Genomic DNA, 22,683 nt, shown 5'->3' on the forward strand with positions numbered 1-22,683 from the left:
GTAGCCGTAAGTAATGTAGGAGTAGTAGCAGCTAAATAGAGAGTGAGAATGAGATAATTTCAGAAACCTCCCCACCCCTGAGGTTTCCGAATATTTCACTAGCCTCCCTTCACATTTTAAAATTTATACTAACCTCTTTTGAGGTTAATTATCTTGTAGCATTTATGTTCATTCAATAATTAAAAAGTGATATTATGAGAGAGAAAATAGTATGATTTTATCATTGCCTCTCATCTCTACATTATTTAATTAATTTAATATCAATCCATACATTAAAGAAAAATACTAAATTTTGCTATTTATCATTAGCTAGGAATCAAGTTACATATAACATCAAAAAATATTATATTATTTTATATTTTTCACTTAATATAAGATTTAAATTACTTTTTTCGATAACATACCTATTGTCAAATATGATCGATAACAGATAATCAAAAAATTTGCAATCAAAATAACAAACTTCAACATCATAAAGGTTTTTATCAATATATTAAGATTAGTTAATGAGATTTTTATGGTATTAAAGTTCGCTCTTTGTAATATTTTGGTTATAGATGTTTTTTATTATTTGTTATTAATCACGTTTGATAATGGATTTGTAATTGAAAAAAAAAACAATTTAAATCTCGCATTAAGTGAAATATATGGAATGATATACTGTTTTTGATACCATATGTGATTTAATCCCTGATGATAAACAGTAAATTTAAGTGTTTTCTTTAATATTTAAGCTAGTATAGGATTAATTAAACAATTGAATAAATGAGGAACAATTATGAAATCATATTATCTTCTCTTTTTTAATATCACTTTTTAATTATTGATTGAACCTAAATATTACTATAAGATAATAAACCTCCTTTGAGATTAGTGTAATTTTCAAAATATGCAGAGCGACCAGTAATATAATCAGAAACCTCCTTATACCTTTTGGAATTTAGTAAAACTGTGGGTAAATTGGGCATGGCCCGCAGGGTGGGGAGTTTTGCTCGTTTTGGGGAAAAGTTTTTTTGTTTTTGTTTGAAAGCGTTCTGAATTTCTGGGATGGCAACATGAACTTGTGTGGTGGGTTCACGAGGTAATTATGGGGATATGGAAGAGTAGGTGGGGGCTTCATTTAATTTTTACCTAGGATCTTAGCTTTCCACCATGTGGCGTCATCTCATTGGTCCAGGTGTTTCTTTCAAGTTTTTTTTTTTGCTTTTTTTTTTTTCTGCTGCATGGTGGTCAATATTCCAATCCTACTGTGCATTAGTAGATAAGCTTCACACTTCCGTGTCATTAATTGTTCAATTTTCCTGTTTTTTTTTTTTGGTTGTTGTTTAAGGGAAAATACAAGGAAGAAGAGGAAAAGAATTATTTTATTATTGTCTCTACCAATTGAATTGAGACTAATCCCCGCGGGGCAGCTCGGACGGTTCGCTTCCCCTCCTTAGGGTATGGCAACCTTTCTGGTTTCGGCCAGGGTTCGAGTCCCGTTGTTACCTGTTCGGTATGGAGTGGGGGCTCTTCTCCCGGACCCCAGGGGAATTAGTCACGCTCCATAAGGATTGACCCGGACACTCCCTGGGTGAAAAAAAAAAAATTGAATTGAGTCTAACAATAACTGGACTTTCTTTTTGGAAACTTGGAGATAACAAATTAATGATGCATGGTCACAATAACTCTTAACATAAAGGGGCAACATAAGAATGGAAAAGTTATAATTGCAACTTTGAAGTTAATATTGAATTTGAAAGGGTTACTCAGAAAGAAAATGTTTGTTGTGGAAAATTGTGGCCTGCGATGCAATAATAAGATACAGTTCATTAACAAATTTTGGGGTTAATGTCCTTCGATTTCTGTTCATATTACTTGTATTTATGGAAACAAATTACCAAGAATGATATGGTCGTGATGGAAAATTGTTCTTCTTTTGAAATATAGAATCTTTGTTTGGATTGCATTTTTCTGAATTTTTTGTAGAAAAATTACTATAAAAATTTGATATACTCCGTATATGATATAAAAAGATGATTGGAAAATATATCCAGGAAAACGTAGCAATTTTTCAAACAAAATCTAATATCTTGTTTTCAATTAACACAACCAACTAGAATTGAGGGTAAGTAATTTAATCCCAGTTTGGATGAATTGAACTCCAATTTTATTAAAAGCAAAACAGGCCATTTCTGGATAAGAATATGATGGGCGACTGATGTAATGCTGCTTTGCATGTGTTGCTACTTGCTATAAACCACAAAGAGAAAACGACTTTGCCTTCGCATTTTCTTTCTTATTACCCTTACCATCGAGTTAAGGGTTTTTTTTTTTTGAGGCATCACCGTTCTTGGGGAAGTCAAAGATTAAAGAAGAACTTTAGCTTTCTAACACAGGCACCAGTAATGAATTAATGCACTGTAAACTCTTTTTAACTCCAAAAAAAGAAAAGAAAAGAAAAAAAAGCACTATAAACTGAGAGTCGAAGACCTTTATATTCCATGAATGCGAAATAGTTTTATGCTCAAATAAAGAACGAATAATCCCAGTAGAATCTCCAAGAAAAGCAACTTGGAACTGTGCAGATTAACAGATACCTCATCCGTCATTGATTCTTATTCTAGAGCACTACTAGAATATATATAGTGCTTCATCGTTTGAAGCCCTGAAGTCACCAAGAAAAGGCCGACAACAGAAGAAAATTTAAGTAATTTGATGAATCACGTATGACGTTTGGGGCAAATGGTATGAGTTGTTAGTTATTCAACCACCGAGCAGGTTTAACATCCGACATCGCTGTAAAAACATCACTAGAAACCCTTCCATTTTGCAACTGTCATTTCTATCATTCTTTGAGAAACCTCCATCGATCTTCTGTTTCGTGTTCTTGTAGGTCAGTTTTGGACCTTAATAATGGCTGCCAACATGCGAGCTGTTAGCTACAATTCTCCCATGGAGGAGGACAGGAGGTACGGCTGGCTTGAAGGTAACTCTCGTAGCTAATTGGTTATTCACTCTCTCGGCATTTGATCACCTTTTGCTTTCATAAGAACAATTAACGGTTGCCTTCCTTTCAGGGACAGTTACATGGTGATCAATTTTCAGATGTTTGATTCTCTAAGAGAATGAGATTACATAATCTAATTACAAATATAGCATAAAAGTTATATTGAAAAAAAAAAAAAAGTCCCATGTCGTGGTGTAATTTTAATATATTCTTCGAGAAACATGGTTTAATAATGGACATATATAAGATACTGTAGTAGAGTATTTCATCTTGCTACAATTGATTTTGTGAACTGAGGAAAAATGCGATATCATAGATGCACTAATAATGGGTTATTTCATAAGTTTGTAGTCAAAATTAAAAGGGGCAACAAATCTAGATGGCATCAAATTATTAAGTTTGTAGAATTTTAGCCCTCCAACTATTACGTGTATATTTTTGCCCCCTCAAACTTGTAAAAGGGTATATATTTCTCACTCTTTTGGCTAGAGATAATTTTAGAAATCTCTCCTGAGATTTTTGTTAACATCACTTGATAGTCCTAAAATTTTAAAAATATTACTAACATCTCCTGCAATCATACTTTTTGTAACGATCTCAACCTTGTACCACTAAAAATATTATCATAATAATCATTTAATGAGAGAGATATATTTTTCTCCCAATTTCACCTTTTTTTTGTTGTCTTATATTGAATTTTCTACCAAATTGACTATATAACATAAGACTTATATGTTTTGCCTAAAAATTTTCTGTCCCATAAATTTTTGCCTAAAAATTGTTAAAGCACCAAAGGTAACTTTGTCAATTGGTATGCTATAATAGTGATTAATGGTCTCATCTCACTAATATGGGTGTTGAATAATATTTCTGAAACTTCAAATGTGTCAAGTGATATTACCATAAATTTCAAAAGAGGTTTCTGAAAGTATTTTTAGTCAAAAAGGTTGGAAAGTATATCCTTCTACAAGTTCTGAGTAACAAAAGTATGCATTTAATAGTTAAAACGTGATATGCAGGGTTAAAAGTTTGACAAACCGGGTTCTACTATTTCTAACATAAATTGTATATTATAAAAATTTATTTGTTTGTATTACTGAAATTTTTTTAATTATTTTTTATTGCACATTTATCACATAAAATAGGTGTTACGATAGTTATTTTCATAATTTTATTCCAAAAATGATCGTGCATGAAATAAAAAAAAAGATTTTTTGATAATTCGTTTTACTTTGAGAACCAGTCAGATGTCTTACCCAATTAATAGTGGGCTTTCTTTCGTACTTTGCCATGGATGGTTACCATAACAATGGTAAGTGAAAAGCCAATGAAATTAATGAGGAAAATTCGTCTTAGCAACGAGCCCAAGTGGGTTAAAACGACAGCCCAAAACAATCATTGAAACACAACTATTAAAATTATCAAGCGTTTTGTAGTGTAGTGATTTTAATAGCGACAATAAATTATTTGAAACATAACTATCCAAGTATCAAATCGACAAGGGAATCCAAAACACTTTACATTATAACTCTACTGTAGTAATGTAGTTCACGGTGACATGGTGAACTCCCATTATTTTGATCTGATTGTGATGGTTACAAACAACAATCCCAGCATACAAAAAAGCAGCAGCCACTCTCTGTAAATTTCAGCAATCTAACATGTTGAACATAATATCTGAAGCATTCTTTAACTGCTTCTTTTGATTAGGGTAACACAGTAAACTTTCCTACACATAAGGAACTGGAATCCTTCGTGTTTTTGGACCAGCAACCATGTCTTCCCAAACCAAGTCTGAGAGAGCCATAGTCAGTTCTCCCACTTTTCCTGTTACAAACATAAAAAAGCATCTTAGATGAGATGGCATATCTAAGATGGCATAAGGCAATGCTTTTAACTAAAAGAAATGATAGGAAGTTGAGAGGAATTACCATCTCCGATGGGCTTTTCATCCCACGCAATAATAGGTAGAACTGGGAGGGTGCTTCCAATGTACATCATTTCAGCAGCATTTTTTGCCTCCTCTATTGTTAGATTGTCAGTTCTGACGCTTTTAAGACGGTGTTGCTCAACCAATTTGGGTGCCAGTTCAAGAAGCCTAGCTGCTGTGCAGCCACGCAATATCTTATCAAATTCAGGCAAGATAAGCTCTTTGTCATGGGTTATAAATCCCACATTCACATTTGGACCCTCAGCAATATATCCTTCCTCATCAACCCAGATCGATGCAAAATCTCCCTGCTCTTCAGCTTCCATTTTGGAAAGAACATTCGGCATGTAGTTTACATTCTTCATTGTGGCAAAGAGGGGTGTCTTCATGGGGATTGTGGATGTTATAACCTTAACCCCCTCTTTGCACTGTTCAAAGTCTTCGTCGATTACAATAGCATAGAATGCTGATTTCGGGCATCCTGCAGGAGAAAGTAAGAAATCTCCTGGCCCTGCACTTAGCCAATATCTTAGAGTACCTTTTCTGCACTGTGATGCAGCTGCAAGTTGAATAAGAATGCTTCTGAGAGTGGACTTAGGAAATGGGGACACTATTTTAGCTTTTGAAGCTGATTTAAGAAAACGAGTCAGGTGTACATCCAACTCGTATAGATGCCTGTTCATGATCAAAAACAATAAATTTAAAACATAGCAAAAAGTGCATAAATCAAAATCTCAGTCCAAAGCATTCACTCTTTCACATGTATAATTTACATTGACAACTCCTAAACTGCACAATTCACTGATAGATCTAATTCGGACCATAGCATAAAGTTCAACCAATACATTTGTAGATCAAATAGTAAAACAATAGCATTGCCACTTGAAGCACTCTGCAAGTTTAACTGGAAGCAATCATAGAAGGATAAGTAATCCATGGCACGTCACCGTGTACAAACTTTTAAGGTGTAATGTTCAAATTCAGCTATAAGAAAGTACAAATATGATGTTGAAGTAAATGATGCCTACCCGCCAAGAATAATTGCTGTATCAAAGACACCATGCCCTCGATGAACCATGTGGTCATCCATCGGGATAACCATCAATGCTGGATCAAGAATAATTCCACCAAATACACTCGAATACATTGCCGGATAGGGCTGTGGTTTCACTGACCTCCATTTGTCTTGCAGCTTCTCAAGTAACTGGTCAATGCAAAAACAGACATGGAAAAACCAATGTTGCATTAGTAGAAATGACATCCAAGTGAAAGAGAATATAGATTGCCAATTTTTCAAGCTCATCCGTTTTTATAAAGGTTAAACAGCAGATCAAACAATGACCAATTTGAGGACAATTTTTTTTTGTCATCTTCATATTGTAACTTGATGATTGACATATGACCTACCCTTGAAGGATGACTATAAGGCAAATAATGAAAGAAGCAGAAAGGGGAAAAAAAAAATCTAAAACATAGTTTGCCAAACTTTCACTGTTCATGGCTTATCAGAGATTGTTCAAAATTTTCATCCAACATATTGTTAAAACCGGGCAATTTGTGATAAGTAGCATCATCATCAACTAGGGCGAAACAAATACAACTAACAATACCTTGAAAAGTTTAGTACTTAATTAGCAAACTTGACAAGTATCTTATACAGGTCAGAATATGAACCGGAAGTCCTATTGCTCTTTCCTAATTATTCACCCAGTGTCATCCATTTATTTCATGACCCTCATCTTTCACCCGAGAATGCAACCTTGGTAGGTTCGAGGTCCTTACAACGGTAATCATGCCAACATTCACAACAAGCAATAAACTACGCCAAAAACATCGTAATTAGTTCTGGCATGCCACTTTAGAACAAGCTTAAAAATACATTGCCCGTAAATGATCAAAACTTTTTTGGACAACACAGTGAACGACTGAAGAGCATTGCCCAAATATAAAATACAAAATTTATCTAAATCAGGTGAACCAATCCAAAAATCAAGAAAGGGGCTTTCATAATATTCACCTCTGCCGCTGATGAAAATACATGAACTTCGGACTCTTCACCGTTCTCAACCTCTGATGCAGAAGACAGAAAACACACAATCAGCAATACAGATGAAGCTTAGTACGACAGTTATATCAAGAAATTTCACAAAAAAAAAAGAATCAATCACCTGGGTTCTGGTCAGAAGAAGGGGCAGTAGTAGCCATGGTGAAAAGAAAAGAAGATTGCGAAATGGGAGGAAGAGAAAAAGAGTGGATAGCTGAGTGCAGCGATTGAGAGTTTGAGACTGAGAAAAGTAGCCACTGATACTGCGGGGTTTTATGGAGAAAGAATTGACAGAAACAGACAGTAACGGTGATGCAAGCAAATATATTTGGCACTGGATTGTTTGGATTGTAAAGTAGCCACAAATAAAAGGTGTACTTTTATTATGCTGTGAAAGCAGGGAAAGGACTCCGAACTTGTCTTAAGTTTGAACAGTTTGTTGCGAGGAGTGAAGCGTTTGGATTTTGTTCTTTTGGATGTGGAGAGGTCCAACGAGAAAGACGAAGGAGCTGGTGAACGACTACTGTCTTGACTTCCGTGTCCCACTTGCCCATTTTGGGATGTCCTGGAATCATCACTACTTCATTATCGTGGTGCTAGAATAGTGACTGATTATTTGGACCAAAATTTTCCATTGTTTTTCACTCTCTCTTTTTCTATTCTATAGTTCACACGTCCGAGCTCGTGAAAGATGGCCAAGTGGTACTTGTATAATCCAAGTTGAAACGACATTGGGGTTCTTCTCCGGGCTTCAATCATCGTCAGTTTCCTCTATCAAGTTGGTAATGTATATTAAATTTGCCCTTATTTTGCATTTACACACAACTAACTACAGGAAGCAAGACAAAACCACAAACGGCAACCAATTGTTAGGATCAGTTGGTTGGGTCCTCATTTTGCTATTCAATAAACTAAAGATTTACATTTTTGGCATTAATTTGAAACTTGTACTTTTGCATCATTGCATCGTACCATTGAGCCACTTTTCTGGAGGATCTGCATTTCAAGGAGTCATAGTCCAGTAACAGATGATTAGCATCAGTTACTCATCAAAGAAAAACGAATAGATAACCAATCACTTGCTTACAAAACATGCCCTTCTATTGTCTCTTTGTCAGTTTTTACATTTGGGCGTGCGCATAAATATACAAGAATAATGTCATATGACATTTGTGTTTTACAAATTGGAGCTCTTAAAATGGGCAAGGGGTATAAAGCAGAATAGGACTATAGGAGTGTCTTTGATCCAATCGAGCGGTAAGCAGAAAACTTGTCAATATCCGTTTTGCTGCTTGGAATATCTATGGCAGAAAGACTTCAGCCTTCCGAATGCTTCTTCAAGAGCAGCTGGCTCTGCAGCAAATGTGATTCGCAGCCAGTTCTTTAGACCTACAGCAAGTCCTGCAGAAGTTTTTTTTTTTTTTTTTTTGGGGGGGGGGGGGGGTTGGTGGTCTAATTAGGTCGTTCAAATCAAAAAAGAAATCAAACTTTTTCCCCAACAAAATTCTTGTTGTCAAGGATGCATGTATAGTATGTAATTAGGTTCTGAAAATTCAATCTTTAATGATTGTAGCTGGTTCATTACTTTTTAAAATGCTAATTTCCTTTCAAGCGACTTACTCAACTCTTAATGAAGTGTTCACATGTTAACACGTTTCAAGTAGTTGGAAATTTATCAAGAGCAAGACTCTAGTTACTTCAAGAATAGCCAGAAATCTAAGTCCAAATCAGAAAAAGCAGTAAAGTTTGAATGTTGAAAGAGTCACAGATCATCCTAATAGAGGGACAAATGAACTAGGAAGACTTGTGTTGAAGAAAGGTTATAAGTGGTGTTATTCCGGGAGGCTAGCCAGAAATCTAAGTCCAAATCAGAAAAAGCAGTAAAGTTCGAATGTTGAAAGAGTCGCAGATCATCCTAATAGGGGACAAATGAACTAGGAAGACTTGTGTTGAAGAAAGGTTATAAGTGGTGTTATTCCCGGAGGCTACGTTCTGTTTCTAGTAACCGCAGAAGTCATTCTGAATCAACTCGAAAATTTTACAGTTGAGTTGCACGCATGTTCGCTGATTTCTATATGGTTGCACTCTGCAAATATTCATTTCACATTCCATTTGACTGAGGAAGTGCGCACTAAGTGAACTATGTACAAGTTTTTTCCAACATAAATAAAATACAAAAGCACTTGGGCCTGGCGCTTTTCTTCATTTAACTAACTGCATTTCATATTACTTATTTCCATATTCTAGGAAGCAGGAACTTGTTTATCTGCTTACCTGGAAGGATGATGACAGACTCCTCTTTGGCCAGCTTAAAACAGAAGTCCATGTCGTCACTAATGTCTTTCAGTAAGGACAGATTAAGTTTCACCTACATTGTGCAAGGAAATAAAATCAACTGAAAAAGATGCAAATTTCTATTGCCTAGGTTGCAGGCTTTACAAATTTGTTAATCACTTACCATTAGAGCCATTGATCCTTCAGCTTTAGAAGGGCAACTAATGCAGGGTATCTCCTTTATCTTTTTGTAACAAATTTCTGCACTCTGCTTGAGCATATTAATGGTCTTGCCAAAAAAAGCCTCCTTGGTTTGCTCAATAATGAGAGGAACTGCTGCCTAATAGTTTAAATTTTTAGTTAGAAGTGAGTAAGCTAAAACCACTGGTGACATTTAAAGTGAATCCATGAAGGAGTATGTTCAAATCCCTGACAATTATATAATTTAATGATCAAAGCGCGGATGAATGCAACTAAGTTGATGATTGCAAATTTGACCGGAAAATCACACGTTGGCTTGATGGCCAGAGATATGGATGCTTAACAACTCCTAAACAAAGGAAGAAGTTATCTGTGTTGTATGGTAGCAACATGAACACTTAAATCCGAGAAAGGACTTCCAGTGCCTCAAACCATATTTGGAGAGTGATAACTAATGCTAATAATTTGAATATCATTAAGGTGTGAAAATTGGCAATCATACTCTGAATATGCCATTGACTGAAATGGGACTGACTCTCTTTGTGTAATAAAACAGGCAAACAGAGACAGTCAGCTCAAACAAGGACAAGCTAAATAGCCACATTCATGAATACCAATGGCAAAATTTGAAGAGATTTACAAGTCTGAGATGTTGCATTGAGGAGCCTCTAGGTTTTGAAAGATGTACTCCACAATCACATACTGTTATGCAGAAGAGGGTCACATAGAGTTGACAGAAACTTTCGTTCAGATGAGTTTGCACTGATGTCTATACTGCTTTTATTGTAAGCATTCATTTCTTATTGCTTTGGCAAGTCTGTTGATAAAACCACACACTTGAGTCAAACTAAATGCCGAAGTAAACCTATAAGAAAAGAGTTTGTAACATGGCAAAGGAATAGAAACATACTCCACTTGCAATTCTGATCTAAGATGGAATTAAGAAGTCTCAAAAGCAAACCTGTGTAGTTTTTCAACATGGCCCTGATTTAAGAGAAGATTAAGAAGTCTTTAAGTTCAAACCTGTATAAAAGTTGCTGGACCTCCACAAATATCACAGTACTTCTTGATACGCTCTACAAACTGATAATATCAAAGAAAATCAATTCAGAAATAGTCAGAACCTGGGACTAATCCCATGGAGCAAATGACAGTAAATATGATATCACTATTTATATCCTTCACCCTTTGACCTTTGATTCTGACTTCAAAATAAAGATGGCAAGAACACACATAAAGGGTAAAACAATGCACAGATGAAAAGCTAATCTGTGTCTTTCCAAATAAGAAAACCATCTACCCAACTAACATGCAGTGCAAATGAATGTGCTGCCATTGATTTTAGGAAAACATACTTTGCGGTTGCAGAAGTCAATCCTGTAGATAGAACGGTACTGAAGGATAATTGCAAATAAAAACTAAAAAAAGGATGGAAAAGACCTTAGGGTTTTTGTATACGCCATTAGGATCATTTGTTACAAGCCAACCAAGGCGCCAACCAGGCACTAACCATCTCTTTGACAGAGATCCAAGCGTGAAAACTGGAGCCACTGATCCAAAAACTCCCATTGGCACAAATGGTTTATCCCCAAAAGCTAGGTGCCCGTAAACTTCATCAGCAATTACGGCAATACCTAGCCGTTTGGCAGTTTCTGCAATCTAACAGCAGATACTATTATCACAGAGCTAAATGTAATCAGAAACATTCAAACAAGCCTGTGATGTAGCAGAGGGAAAAGACTTATACTAACCTTCTCTAGATGCTGACGTGTGTAGACATTGCCACAAGGATTTCCAGGGTTAATAATTACCACTGCAATGGTTTTATGATCTGCAAGAGCTTCAACAGCATTGAGATTGACCTCCCAGCCATTGTCAGGTAGCAGGTCATAGTAACGAATCTCAAGATTTCTGAAAGTGGCGCACAATCCATAAATTGGGAAACCTGGTCTTGGTAGTAAAACGTTAGCGCCCGGGCGAGCCAAAATGGATAACACCATTTCTATAGCTTGTGTACATCCAGCCGTAACATAAACATCATCAGATGATAACTCGTACGGAAGATCAGACGACAAATATTTTGCAATTGCCCTGTTTAGGAGAACAGGCATGGTAGAATTAGAGGTGACAACATAGACGGTTGCAAAATACAAAACTATACTTTTAAAAATTAAGTATAATAGTTGTAAATAACTAATCACCAAGGATGAATCACAGTCGAATTTTTGTACAGAATTAATTTTGGTGTTTCACGAAATCTATTCAGTATCAAATCTGACTCATTAGGATTAGCATCTGTGCAGGTAGATTAGTTGCAACCATAACACTCCCCTTGTCATAGTTCACTATAATACTGATGTGGATTAGCCAGTATGGAATTGAGTTTACCATTTCATAAGAATGTAATTACATAAGCAGGTAAAAAATGCAGAATGCGCACTATGAATGTTGTCATACAAACTAGAACTACTCAAACAAACCTGTGGCCAGTAATATAACTGGTCCTGTTTGGCTGTTTCTGTCATCAGGTTGCCTGATAACTCCAGTGTCAATACTTTCAGAATAGTGAGAGCTAAACGAAAATTTTCAGGAAGAACTTATCACATGACAAATAAATTAAGAAAACATGCGAAATTGATTTTTTTTTTAATCCAAAATTCAATATCTCGATTAATTTAACATGCAGCTGCTACGATAAAAGGATTCAAATTCCAGAAGAGAGTGTTCGGGGAAAATTAGAACACTCCAATTCAAGTCATAACTTTAACTGAACCGAACAGTAATCTCAAGACCAATTTTGATAATCAAAGGGCCCTGTTTGTCGGGAAAAAAACAAAGCCAAAATTTTAAAACCCAGATAAAACAGAGCTCAAATTACTGCACTCCAATTAATTCTGACTCCAAAAGCTAGCCAAGAAAATTGGGACTGCAACCTGAAAAACCAGCAATCTAGACACCAAAAATTTTGATAAAAAGAAAGCTTCATGCATAAATTGACTGAAAGAAGAAAGCACACTTACTTTCTGGTCTGGGGTAGTCCAACAGTGGGGGAATATCCATTGAACTTGTAGGAACGAAGGGTGTCAACCACAGCGTCTTGAGCAGCAACAGTGGTCCGGAAGCAAGAATAAGCGGTGGGGTCACCAATGCCCAAAGAAATCACTCTTTTCTTGTCATCACCATTGGTATTAGCCATCAACAAGCTAAGAGTGCCTTTAATAGTGATATTTGCTGGTGCTTCAATTCCTTGGCCATTATCAAGATTTTGATACACCCCGCTTTCCATGCTTCCACGCTCTGCTTTTGTTTTTTCAAGAATTATGATGGTTTTCTAATATTTCAGAGTTTGTTTAAAGTTTAAATGGAAGATAGAAGAAACGTAAGAGATAGGTACAGGTAGGCATGGCCATAACCGGGAACCGGACCGGAACCGAACCGTTTGGAACCGGACCAGAACCGGAACCAGAACCGTGGAACCAGAACCGTAGTAGAACCTTGGATAAAGGTTCCGGTTCTGGTTTTCTAAAAAATAGAACCAGAACCAGAACCGCCGGTTCCAGAACCGTTAAAAAATTTAAAAATAATTAATATAAAAAATAATAAAAGTAGAGGCATCATGATGACCAAGGTCATCATGATGCCACCACAATTTTTGCTCTCAATTTTTGCTCTCGGGGGCTCCTCCTGACTTGCACAAAGGTCCTCAGGCTCTCAACGGAAGAAAGAAACAAAGCAAAGGATAGAAAAAAAACAAGAAAGGTGGCTGCCTGCTAAATTTGACAAATTGGGGGTTAGGGTGAATTACAAGTTTACAACGTTACAATTCAACGTTGTAATTTTATCCAAATTTTCAATACAACGTTACAAATTTGGAACGTTACAATACAACGTTCCAAATTTTTAATTTCATTTTGTCCTATAAATAAGACTTGAAATTTTATTTTCTACTACACCAAAATCAATCTTCTCTCTTCCATCTCTAAACTACTCTCAATTTCTTCATCTATTATCTATTTATTATTTCGTACTTTGTAGAATAATAATAAAATTAAAATATGATATTTATTTTGTATTTATTTTTTTACATTTTATTTAAAATTTTAAATATATTGTTATATTCGTATTAAAATTGGTAAGGATAAGAAATTAAATAAAATTGTATATAACCATACGGAACCGGAACCGGAACCAGAACCAGAACCAGAACCATAAGGAATCGAAATCAGAACTATGCGGTTCTGGTTCTACCTTTTTGAAGAACCAGAACCGCCGGTTCTGGAACCAGAACCAGAACCATCTTATATGGTGCGGTTCTGGTTCTACCTCTTTGAAGAACCTCTTCCAGAACCGGCGGTTCTGGAACCAGAACCGTTGGTTCTGGAACCGTGGCCATGCCTAGGTACAGGTCGAAGTCTTCCAAGAGAACACACTCACACAGTTCTGACTTGGAACAACTTACAAGTGTATCTCTGCATGCCCGACGAGTGATGTCAAGTAAGTAAGGCTCGTCATCGTGAAGACAAATTTCCTCGTCTTCACGAACCACAATTTTTCCGATAAGGAGAAAAACTACTTAAAAACCAGCTCTGTTTTTTTCTTCTTTCTTTTATTTTTTATTTTTGCCCCAGCGATCAATATTATTTTAATTACTTGTGAGGGCAGGTTATAAAAATATCTAACTTATAGGATAATATATTTTTAACAATAAGAGTGATTTGTCACTTTCATGTCCGTAAAAGTTGTGACATTGAGAGTTACGATCATCAATAAATGTTTTCCAAATTCATCGTTGTTATTCCATCTCTTGCATCTCTATAATGTGTAGGTATTTGCTCTCATTTTCAAACACTTTTATGAATTTTTAAACGACACAAAATTCAAATAATAGGGTTTTATATAAATTTATAACTTTTAGAAGTAGTGATGTCACTAGAGTCATTTTAATTTTGTTCTTTAGGTCAACCGTTGCTCCTAGAGTACGAAATGAAGTTTTAATTCATATGAACTTTAGAAACGTTAATCAAATATGTGAAAATCTATTTATTGTTTTCTCCCCACGATCAAAATCAGATACTCGAGTCATGAATACCATAACTACGCCCCCGCAACTTTGTCTAACTTTTCAAACTTGTGACATGCAAGGATGGTGACGTCTTATGTGCTACATGAGGCGAGATTGTTGAAAAGTTCATGTGACTGTGAATATGGCACGATGTAAAAATTAGGGGCGAGCAAAATTATCTGATAATTCGAAAATTAGAATATCTTATTTGTATTATTTGATTGGATCAAAAAAGTATCAGATATCCGCTTAGATGCGGGACGAGTTAGGATCACATAATTAAAAACTTACGAGTACTCGACTCGCCCCACTTGTATATATTTTCTATTTTTTATTTTTATACATATAGTATAAAATAATATTTTTGGAGCTAAATAAATTTTATTGAACAAATTGCATTACAAATATGAGATATTCTAGTTTATTTATAAGATTTATTTTGTAGAAGTCATGATCTATATTTTCTAGAAAAGAGTTTAATTAATGTAGACCATATATTTTTAAAAATGTAGTTCTTATTTCAAACTTTTATTCATTTTGAATTATTTTAATTTATTTCCTTTTTCTTGTATACTCTTCGCATGCTTGTTTCTTGGTGAAAGACTTTTTTTGAAAATTTTTTTTTACTAAATGTTAGATGAATGTGTAAAATATAAAATTAAATTAGTATCATTCATTTTTTTGAAAAAAAATTAAATGATAAGTGAGGCAGGGCAAACATCCATTGATCGGATCCTATCTCAGCGGCCAGATACCCGCTAATATGCAGAGTGGATAAGGACCAGAAAATGGCTGACTTACAAGGTGCAGCGGGTCGAATCAGCCAAATGGATGAAGCAGATACCTAACCTACGTGCACCCCTAGTAAAAATATAATAACAAATATAGAGAATAGCCCCCAAACAGGGCTGTCAATGCAAGTGTACCAACTCTAGCCTGACCCATTTGATAAAAAACAGTACACAAGACTTAAGCTTTATTTAGACGTGGCAGAGTTTGGACTCCAATTAGACATGAACCGAATTTGGGTTATAGTATGTTCAAATCCTATTAAGACTTGACCTATAAAATAAATAAACTAATATTTATAATTCATTATTATGTTAATAATTTATGAATTAATCTTATATACACTGTCAGTGTATACATTATTACTATTAGATATACGATACATGTGCAAAATTTAAATTCAAAATTTGCTCATATATATATATATATATTGACCGTATATATAAAATTTACGCATAATTTATATATAAATTTATAATAATTCATAATTATAAAATATATATTGAATGAGCTTGGATCAAGTCTGAGTTGAATTTGAGCTCGAAGTATGAAGTCCAAAACTCAAAAATCCGTATAATTTATAAGCAGAGGCTGATCTTACCAAAATTCAAGTTCAGGAACTCCAATTGACACTCCTAACCCCCAAGTACAACTACTAGAAAGTCAAAGCTAGAGTCATCCACGGAAGTCGGAAGAGAAGGGTAGAAGGGAAGAGAAAAAGTCTGGCTCGCATATGCTGACGCTGGTCCGTAAATTAATTGAAATGCAGTGTAAAAGTCTTACAATTGTGAAAGACATATCCATGAAAAAAGAAAGCCAACAATCCTTCACCATAATAAGAGTTCAAAGATTTATTTTCAGTCTTGTAACTCTCAAAGTCTCGTGTAAAAGTTTCTGAAAAATTATGCATGATCACATATGATCGATCTGTAGGAATCCAAATGTGACCTTTTGCTTTCAGAATCTCAATTTTGATTCTTCCCAATACCAGTAAAAATAACAAGTCTACAGCAAGTTCCCCCCGGGGGGAGGGGGGGGGAATTGCATGTTATGATAATATATCCAAACAAGAATCCCACAGAAGAATGAATCATACCGGCAATTCGTAAATGCTTGAAGAGAATCAGAGATGCTGAGAATGACGTTCTTGCAACTTGATGATTCTCCGCCTGGGATAAAACTGGTGCTAAACTGCTAACTGCCTCCAGCCACTATGCTTTCTGGCGTTTTGGCGCAGCAACTGATCTTCTTTTGTATAGGCAAAGTTTGATAGCTGGGTTCGGGAGACTATAAGCACTGAAGACTGGAGATAATATAGGAAGATTGCCTCACGGCTTGTTAGTATTAATAACCTGTGGAAAATTGATTTTTAAGAAACAAAATCAAAACAGTTCATCTCCTGTGTGAGTCAGCATTTTGTGTTTCCATATATCTTTTCGGGATGAGATCAAAAGGAAAGAAGGTCTCATTTGGACTTCTCCACTGCTCAGATTTTGATGGTTAGGACGTTTCACCCTGTTGGCAATCCAATCCCAAAAACCCTTTGAGTCTCGTTTTCTTTTGCTTTTTGTTTCTTTGTGTTTTTTGAGTCTCATTTACTTTGATCTCTGTCCCACCACCGGCAATCCTATGAATAATCCGCTTCTAAATTTCGGCTGACATTATAATTCAATACTACTTATTAATAAATAGTTGTAATCTACTGAATAATAGCCGTCCGCTCTAGCCATTTACAGCAATGCTAATGCCTGAAACAGCCGTCCCCTACGTAATTCGATACCCAATTCTCAGAGAAGGATTAAATCTACACCTTTCCATAGTATATCCATATCCTAGCTACCAATAGGACAGTAAAACCCCTAGTACTTAATAACTAATTTTTTTGCAGATTCTGAAGTTCTTCTTTTGCACAGTAATCTGCACAGAGCATCTGCTGAAAAATTATCATAGTGAGGAGGAGTTCTCTCTCATGAATTAGCCACATAAATCTCATCCTTAATGCTTAGAAAACACGAGGATTATAAATGTCAGCTATTAGATTTTTCTTTTTTTTTTCCAAGAAAAATTCATATTTCAGTAAAATCTGATTGTTAAGTACACAATGAAAAATTGAAAATTCATATATCACCCCTCACACGTAGGGATGGCAATGGGGGCGGGGGCCCGCGGGGGGCTTTCGGGGCGGGGGTTGGGGCGGGGGGGAATTTTTTCCCCCCGCTTAGAAACGGGGCGGGGGGCGGGGGAGTATACCCCCGCCCCATCCCCCGCCCCGCCCCCCGCAAAAAAAAAAAAAAATATATATATATATATATAAATTTATATATAATATGTAAGTTAATTAGTTATAAACTTATGATAATGATATTATTAGTTAGATGTATTATATAATGTATATTAGTTTATGTAATATAATTGATATTATCAATTATATGAATAATTCTACATGTCTACTAATAGAATTTATTAATTAGTTATACTAAATTTACTAATACATTTATACTAAATTTCTAATTACACTTAATAGAATAACACTTTTTTTCTCAAAAAAAAGCACAAACACAATAATGAATTAGTGATTGCATTTGTACTAAAAGTGAAAACTTGACTATTTTAGTTATATTTATTTCATCATATTGGATTGTATTCAAATAACTTATGTTTGATTGTTTTTATGAGTTTCAATTGTAAAATTACAATGAATAATAATTTGATGATGTGTTGATATTTTAGTACTTGATTATTTATTAAAATTTAATTATAATAAAATTTTATTAACCCCGCGGGGGCACCCGCGGGGGAAGCGGGGCAAGGCGGGGCGGGGCGGGGGGAGCAGGAGGCGGGGGACGGGGCGGGGGACGGGGGGAACTAATAGGCAACGGGGCGGGGGACGGGGGAGGGGTCCCCCGCCCCAACCCCGCCCCGTTGCCATCCCTACTCACACGGGCCCAAAAATCTCTAAACCCATGAAATTTTCGGAGGAAATTTTTCAATATCAAGTAGCTTTTAGAAATTAGGAGAACTGGGCAAGGATAATTATTTTTATCGTACAAAAGCGCAGATTTATAGTTGCAAAAAATATGAGAAGGAAACCATTAAATATAGAGGGCGTTCCAATTCTTGTCACGGCCAATACATTATGCTTCTATGGTCCTGTCCTATCTTGGAGTAGTAATTACATGCCCCCAAGATAAGAAACCCGGGAACAAGTGGGAGTCCCTGATTTATTTCTTTTTTCTGTTCCTGGGGGCGGATGTAGGGGTGGACTCGGGGCGATGGTGATATGTGAATTATGTTAGCCGCGTACAAGGATGGCTAGCTTTCATGGAGAATGGTGATTCATCACGGCAGGCAAGCCACAGAAACCTTTCCTGGTTGATTCCTGAATCAAACAAGAAGTATCACCAACGGGAGATTTTGATGGCCACTAAAATACAGCGAATTCAAGCAAGCGATAAGGATACAGTAGAAATTCCGCCGACCCCCGCATCATAAGTATTTTCTAAAAACGTCACACGTCCTCGTGGAGCTTTGACATGCATGCTTTTATTTTCTTCTAATATAAATTTATGGCTCAAAAAACATGTGCGATGTTTGGACTGCAATTTTTCATCAACAAACTTTTATTTTTTTCTGGACATTATTGAAATTTTCATGGCATCCTTCTTCTGGTTTACGGCGCCGAGTTCTCGAGCATTAGTTGGACTTGGACCCAATATATTGAGAGCTGGAAATTCATTTTTGCAGGCTTTCGTGAAGACAGATGTTTCAATTGCCCACTAGCATTTCCTTTAGCAGCGAGGCCATCCATCTTCCCTGATTGGTCAGCCCGCATTGGAACTGGACAAGATGGACGAACCAGAACAAATTAGTTTAAGTCGCCGGACATAGCTCAATCAATTAGATTGGACCATTAGTCAAGTGACGGTAATGGCACAATAATCCAGGTTTTAGTGAACTAATGATCTTGATTCTACTTTAAAGAATCTCTCTTGAGCAAAAGACAAAAAAAAAAAAAAAAGGTTTTAATTCTAATTTAGGAATCAATTTTGGTTTGAAGATGAGCGAGTGGCTAGGGAACTAGCAAAGAATCCAACCGCCTTAAATCTTTAAGACCCCCACAACAACTGAATTCATTCATCATCTGGATTTCCTGGACCAATAAATAATCTCATTATGTTCTTTGTACAGTATATTTCGTTTTCTGCTACGATGACGAAGGTGGACGGTGTGTCTGAAGTACAAAAAAGCACAAATGTGCGCTTTTAATTCATTTTGCTTACATGAGCCACCAGCCCACTACAGGGGTAAATTATTAGTAGTGTCTTTATTGAGATTTTGGAGCATTTCACAGTAACAATAATAAAACCTTTTGGGTCATACAATTTATCCTCTACATTTTCCCCTACACCCAAAAATTGTCAATATTACTAATCTAAAAACATCAAATTCCTACTTCCTAATCTAAAAACCAGTTTTTTTTTTTTTTTTTAGTTGAATCAAGCGTTATGTCTCCTCTAAATTGCGAAAAAAAAGAGATCAAAAGTGTTATCCTCTTACGAACTAACTTCGTTATTTGAGAATATTATTGTCTGCAGCTTTTGCTAGAGAGAAGCTTCAGTGACCTCATTTTGGCACGGCGTGGGAGTCCAAAAAGTCTGGATTTTGGATTTTTTAGCATAGCTTGTTCACATACCAAAAATGTCAAATTCTGGATTCGACTCCTAACGGTAGCTTTATTTCGGGCTGGAAATAGTGGAATCTATGCAAGGATTGATAACAATTCTTAGCCAACGTCATGGTAAAGACTTTTTTTTGTTTTCCCCTTTTAAATGTCACCGGCAGAAAGGGGAAAAGGAAAAGTTTAGCATCATTATCAACTTCTCTAGGTTATGGGAGATCGTTAGGATTGAAAAGCAAACTAAATTACTTGATACTTGAATTGAATTCAACTCAATAAGAGTTTGTTTGAAATTTGGTTCGTTAACCAATCAAACAAAGGTAAAATATCATTTTGTGTTCAATAAATTTTTAAATTAGACTTAAACTCGACTTGAATAGCATAAAATTGAAATTTGTAAGCAAAAACTGAAGGTACTCGAGTTCAACTCGAGTTTCATTCAATAAATGCGAATTTAAATTCAACTCGGTAGGTAGATAGAAAAATCAAATTTTGAACTTAATTTCAAAATTGACAAAATAATGAAATAGATTTAAACATTAAAATATTTAATTTAATTAAACTTATTTATAGCTTTAGAGAGATTGATGATAAGGACATGGTGCTCATGCTAGAGGCCCTCGACTCTCAATTCTCTCTGTCAATTAAAAGCGCGATTGGGTGCACCGGTGTCCTACCCTTGGGACGATGTGAATCTCTACGCCAAAACAACTTTTTTTTTTAAAAAAAAAAAAAAAGAAAGAAAAGAAATTTTTGTACAACACATGTGCTGTTAGCTGACACTTGGACATCTTTAAACGGTTCGTTGTAGGGAAAGCCTGCATCCTATTGAGTTCTTAGACGAGCTATTTTTAGCGTATTGGCACGTCCTCGTGACCAAACATGCAACAACCCAGACAACCATAGGATACACCGGATAAAATTCGGCATAAAAATCGAACGGCTCAAATTGTCCAGAGGGTGCTGCCAATGATCAACGATTTTTTGGGGAGGGTGTGGGAGCATTTAATGCTTCTCTCCCCGGCGGAACCCGAAGGGGGTTATCCAAGTGCTCACGCTAAGGCAAAATAATAGTGGGGCCAGGTGCTATAAAGCGCCGTAGGGTGGAGGGCGGCGGCTGACTTCAGATTGTCGTCATCTGCGATCCACACGGTGATATCTGTTCTCTTCTCTGATAGTCTGAAATTCTGAATATATAAATTGAATAATTGAGACCACTCCTTCATTTTTTGATGATACGCCCAAAACTATATAAATAATTCTACTAACTCTGCATTACTGGTGAACTTATGCATACTTTTTCCTTCCTTTTGTTTGTTTGTTTCTTTCCTTTTTTTTTTTTCTTTCACTTTTTTTGTGTTATGACTACAAAAGTCAACTGCTACCTATTCAGGCCAGAACAACTAGAAAAGGACACAGAAATAATAATGACAACTCAGAATAAAAAAACAGTAGGAATGAAAAACAGCAAAAAGCTTCAGATGCAGTCCCTTTTTCATTTGTCAAACCGGCCGGTTTGCTAACCTTATAGTAATATGCAGCAGAGCAAGAAGAATTTCTAGCAATAATAGGCGATGGATTTGATGAACATTATTAAGTCACAAGTCGGAGTATTATATGTATAAATCATCATTATATGAACATGCTCGTAAAAAAAAAAAGAAAAGAAAAGGCAAACATCTGTTGTTTTTCTACAGTAGAATATTTAGCAAAATCATTTAACCTATGTATAATAGGAGATGCTTATTTGATGCAAATTTTGAATGCTGCTACGATACATAAACAAAGTTCCAATGTAGTAGTGCTAGGGTTTCTCGAGTATTGCAGCCTTCGATTATGTTAAACAACCATCCAAGTTTGGATCATCTTTTTTCTTTTTTCAGGCTGCAACACTAGACGCACGTACGTATGGGGATGGCTTTTGAGCAGCAGCCTTAAAGCTGGGAAACAACAAAATTGGCAGGGCATTATTAGAATTTTCATGAAAAAGAGAACATTAATTATTGCTTGTCAATTTTATCATTAACTTTGTAGTAGTAGTACTTTTCACATCCCACGTACTTGTTTTTAAGTACGCCATGAACAGAAGCCTACCATGACCTCCTTGGCACTCCATTATTACTATCATCATGGTACTATTTTCATGGGCAGTTGTGTCTCTGTCGAGTGTCGACACAAGAAATTAAACCAACAAAAACCCTTGTTGAATATGGAAAAGAAGTGCGAGAAATGAGAGCGGCTGAGCCGGACGAATAATTAAACCGGATTGCAATTAGTTGTAGGAGAAGGAAATGAGAAAACTTCTAGGATCGCTGGAAAATGCCAAGAAGTGTGCGAGGGCCCTGAAATAGTAGAAGCTGGAAAATGCCAAGAAGTTTGCGAGGAACCCGAAATAGTAGAAGATCAAGGGAGATTTTTTCGCCTTTTATGGTAACTCCTGTATGGCTTGAGCTTTGACAAGCTGAAAGGATGGACGGAATTAATCAGAGAGAGAGAGAGATAAAGAAAAAGAGGGCAATCTTTTCTTTCTTTCTTTTTTTCTTTCCTTTACTTCATCCGTCCATCGGGGTCGGGGGGCTTACTTAATACCGGATGCCGCTCACCAGCATGCAGATTGATGAGAGATAATGATTTGATGTAAAGCCTGGCTAGAGTTAGTAGGGGGCCTATGTAGATATATCTTTGCATCTCAAAATCCGAGCATGACGCGTCAAAA

General features: G+C 36.0%; 2 protein-coding genes across 2 annotated transcripts; both read right to left on the reverse strand.

Moving 5' to 3' along the window:
- Positions 1-4,401: 4,401 nt before the first annotated feature.
- On the reverse strand, positions 4,402-7,647 carry LOC140006725 (D-amino-acid transaminase, chloroplastic-like). The gene is made up of 5 exons (XM_072049160.1): positions 7,088-7,647; positions 6,937-6,989; positions 5,948-6,123; positions 4,921-5,594; positions 4,402-4,816 (listed from the first exon to the last, which is right to left on the reverse strand). Exons 1-5 carry the CDS (start codon positions 7,122-7,124, stop codon positions 4,719-4,721), a joined length of 1,038 nt encoding a protein of 345 aa, XP_071905261.1. The 5' UTR covers positions 7,125-7,647; the 3' UTR covers positions 4,402-4,718.
- Positions 7,648-8,042: 395 nt separating this feature from the next.
- LOC140006724 (probable aminotransferase TAT2) lies at positions 8,043-16,605 on the reverse strand. The gene is made up of 8 exons (XM_072049159.1): positions 16,386-16,605; positions 12,459-12,735; positions 11,190-11,529; positions 10,879-11,097; positions 10,462-10,521; positions 9,422-9,577; positions 9,238-9,331; positions 8,043-8,364 (listed from the first exon to the last, which is right to left on the reverse strand). Exons 2-8 carry the CDS (start codon positions 12,722-12,724, stop codon positions 8,237-8,239), a joined length of 1,263 nt encoding a protein of 420 aa, XP_071905260.1. The 5' UTR covers positions 12,725-12,735; positions 16,386-16,605; the 3' UTR covers positions 8,043-8,236.
- Positions 16,606-22,683: the final 6,078 nt, after the last annotated feature.

The sequence above is a fragment of the Coffea arabica genome, chromosome 5e (genome assembly GCF_036785885.1).
Source record: "Coffea arabica cultivar ET-39 chromosome 5e, Coffea Arabica ET-39 HiFi, whole genome shotgun sequence".
NCBI lineage: Eukaryota > Viridiplantae > Streptophyta > Magnoliopsida > Gentianales > Rubiaceae > Coffea > Coffea arabica.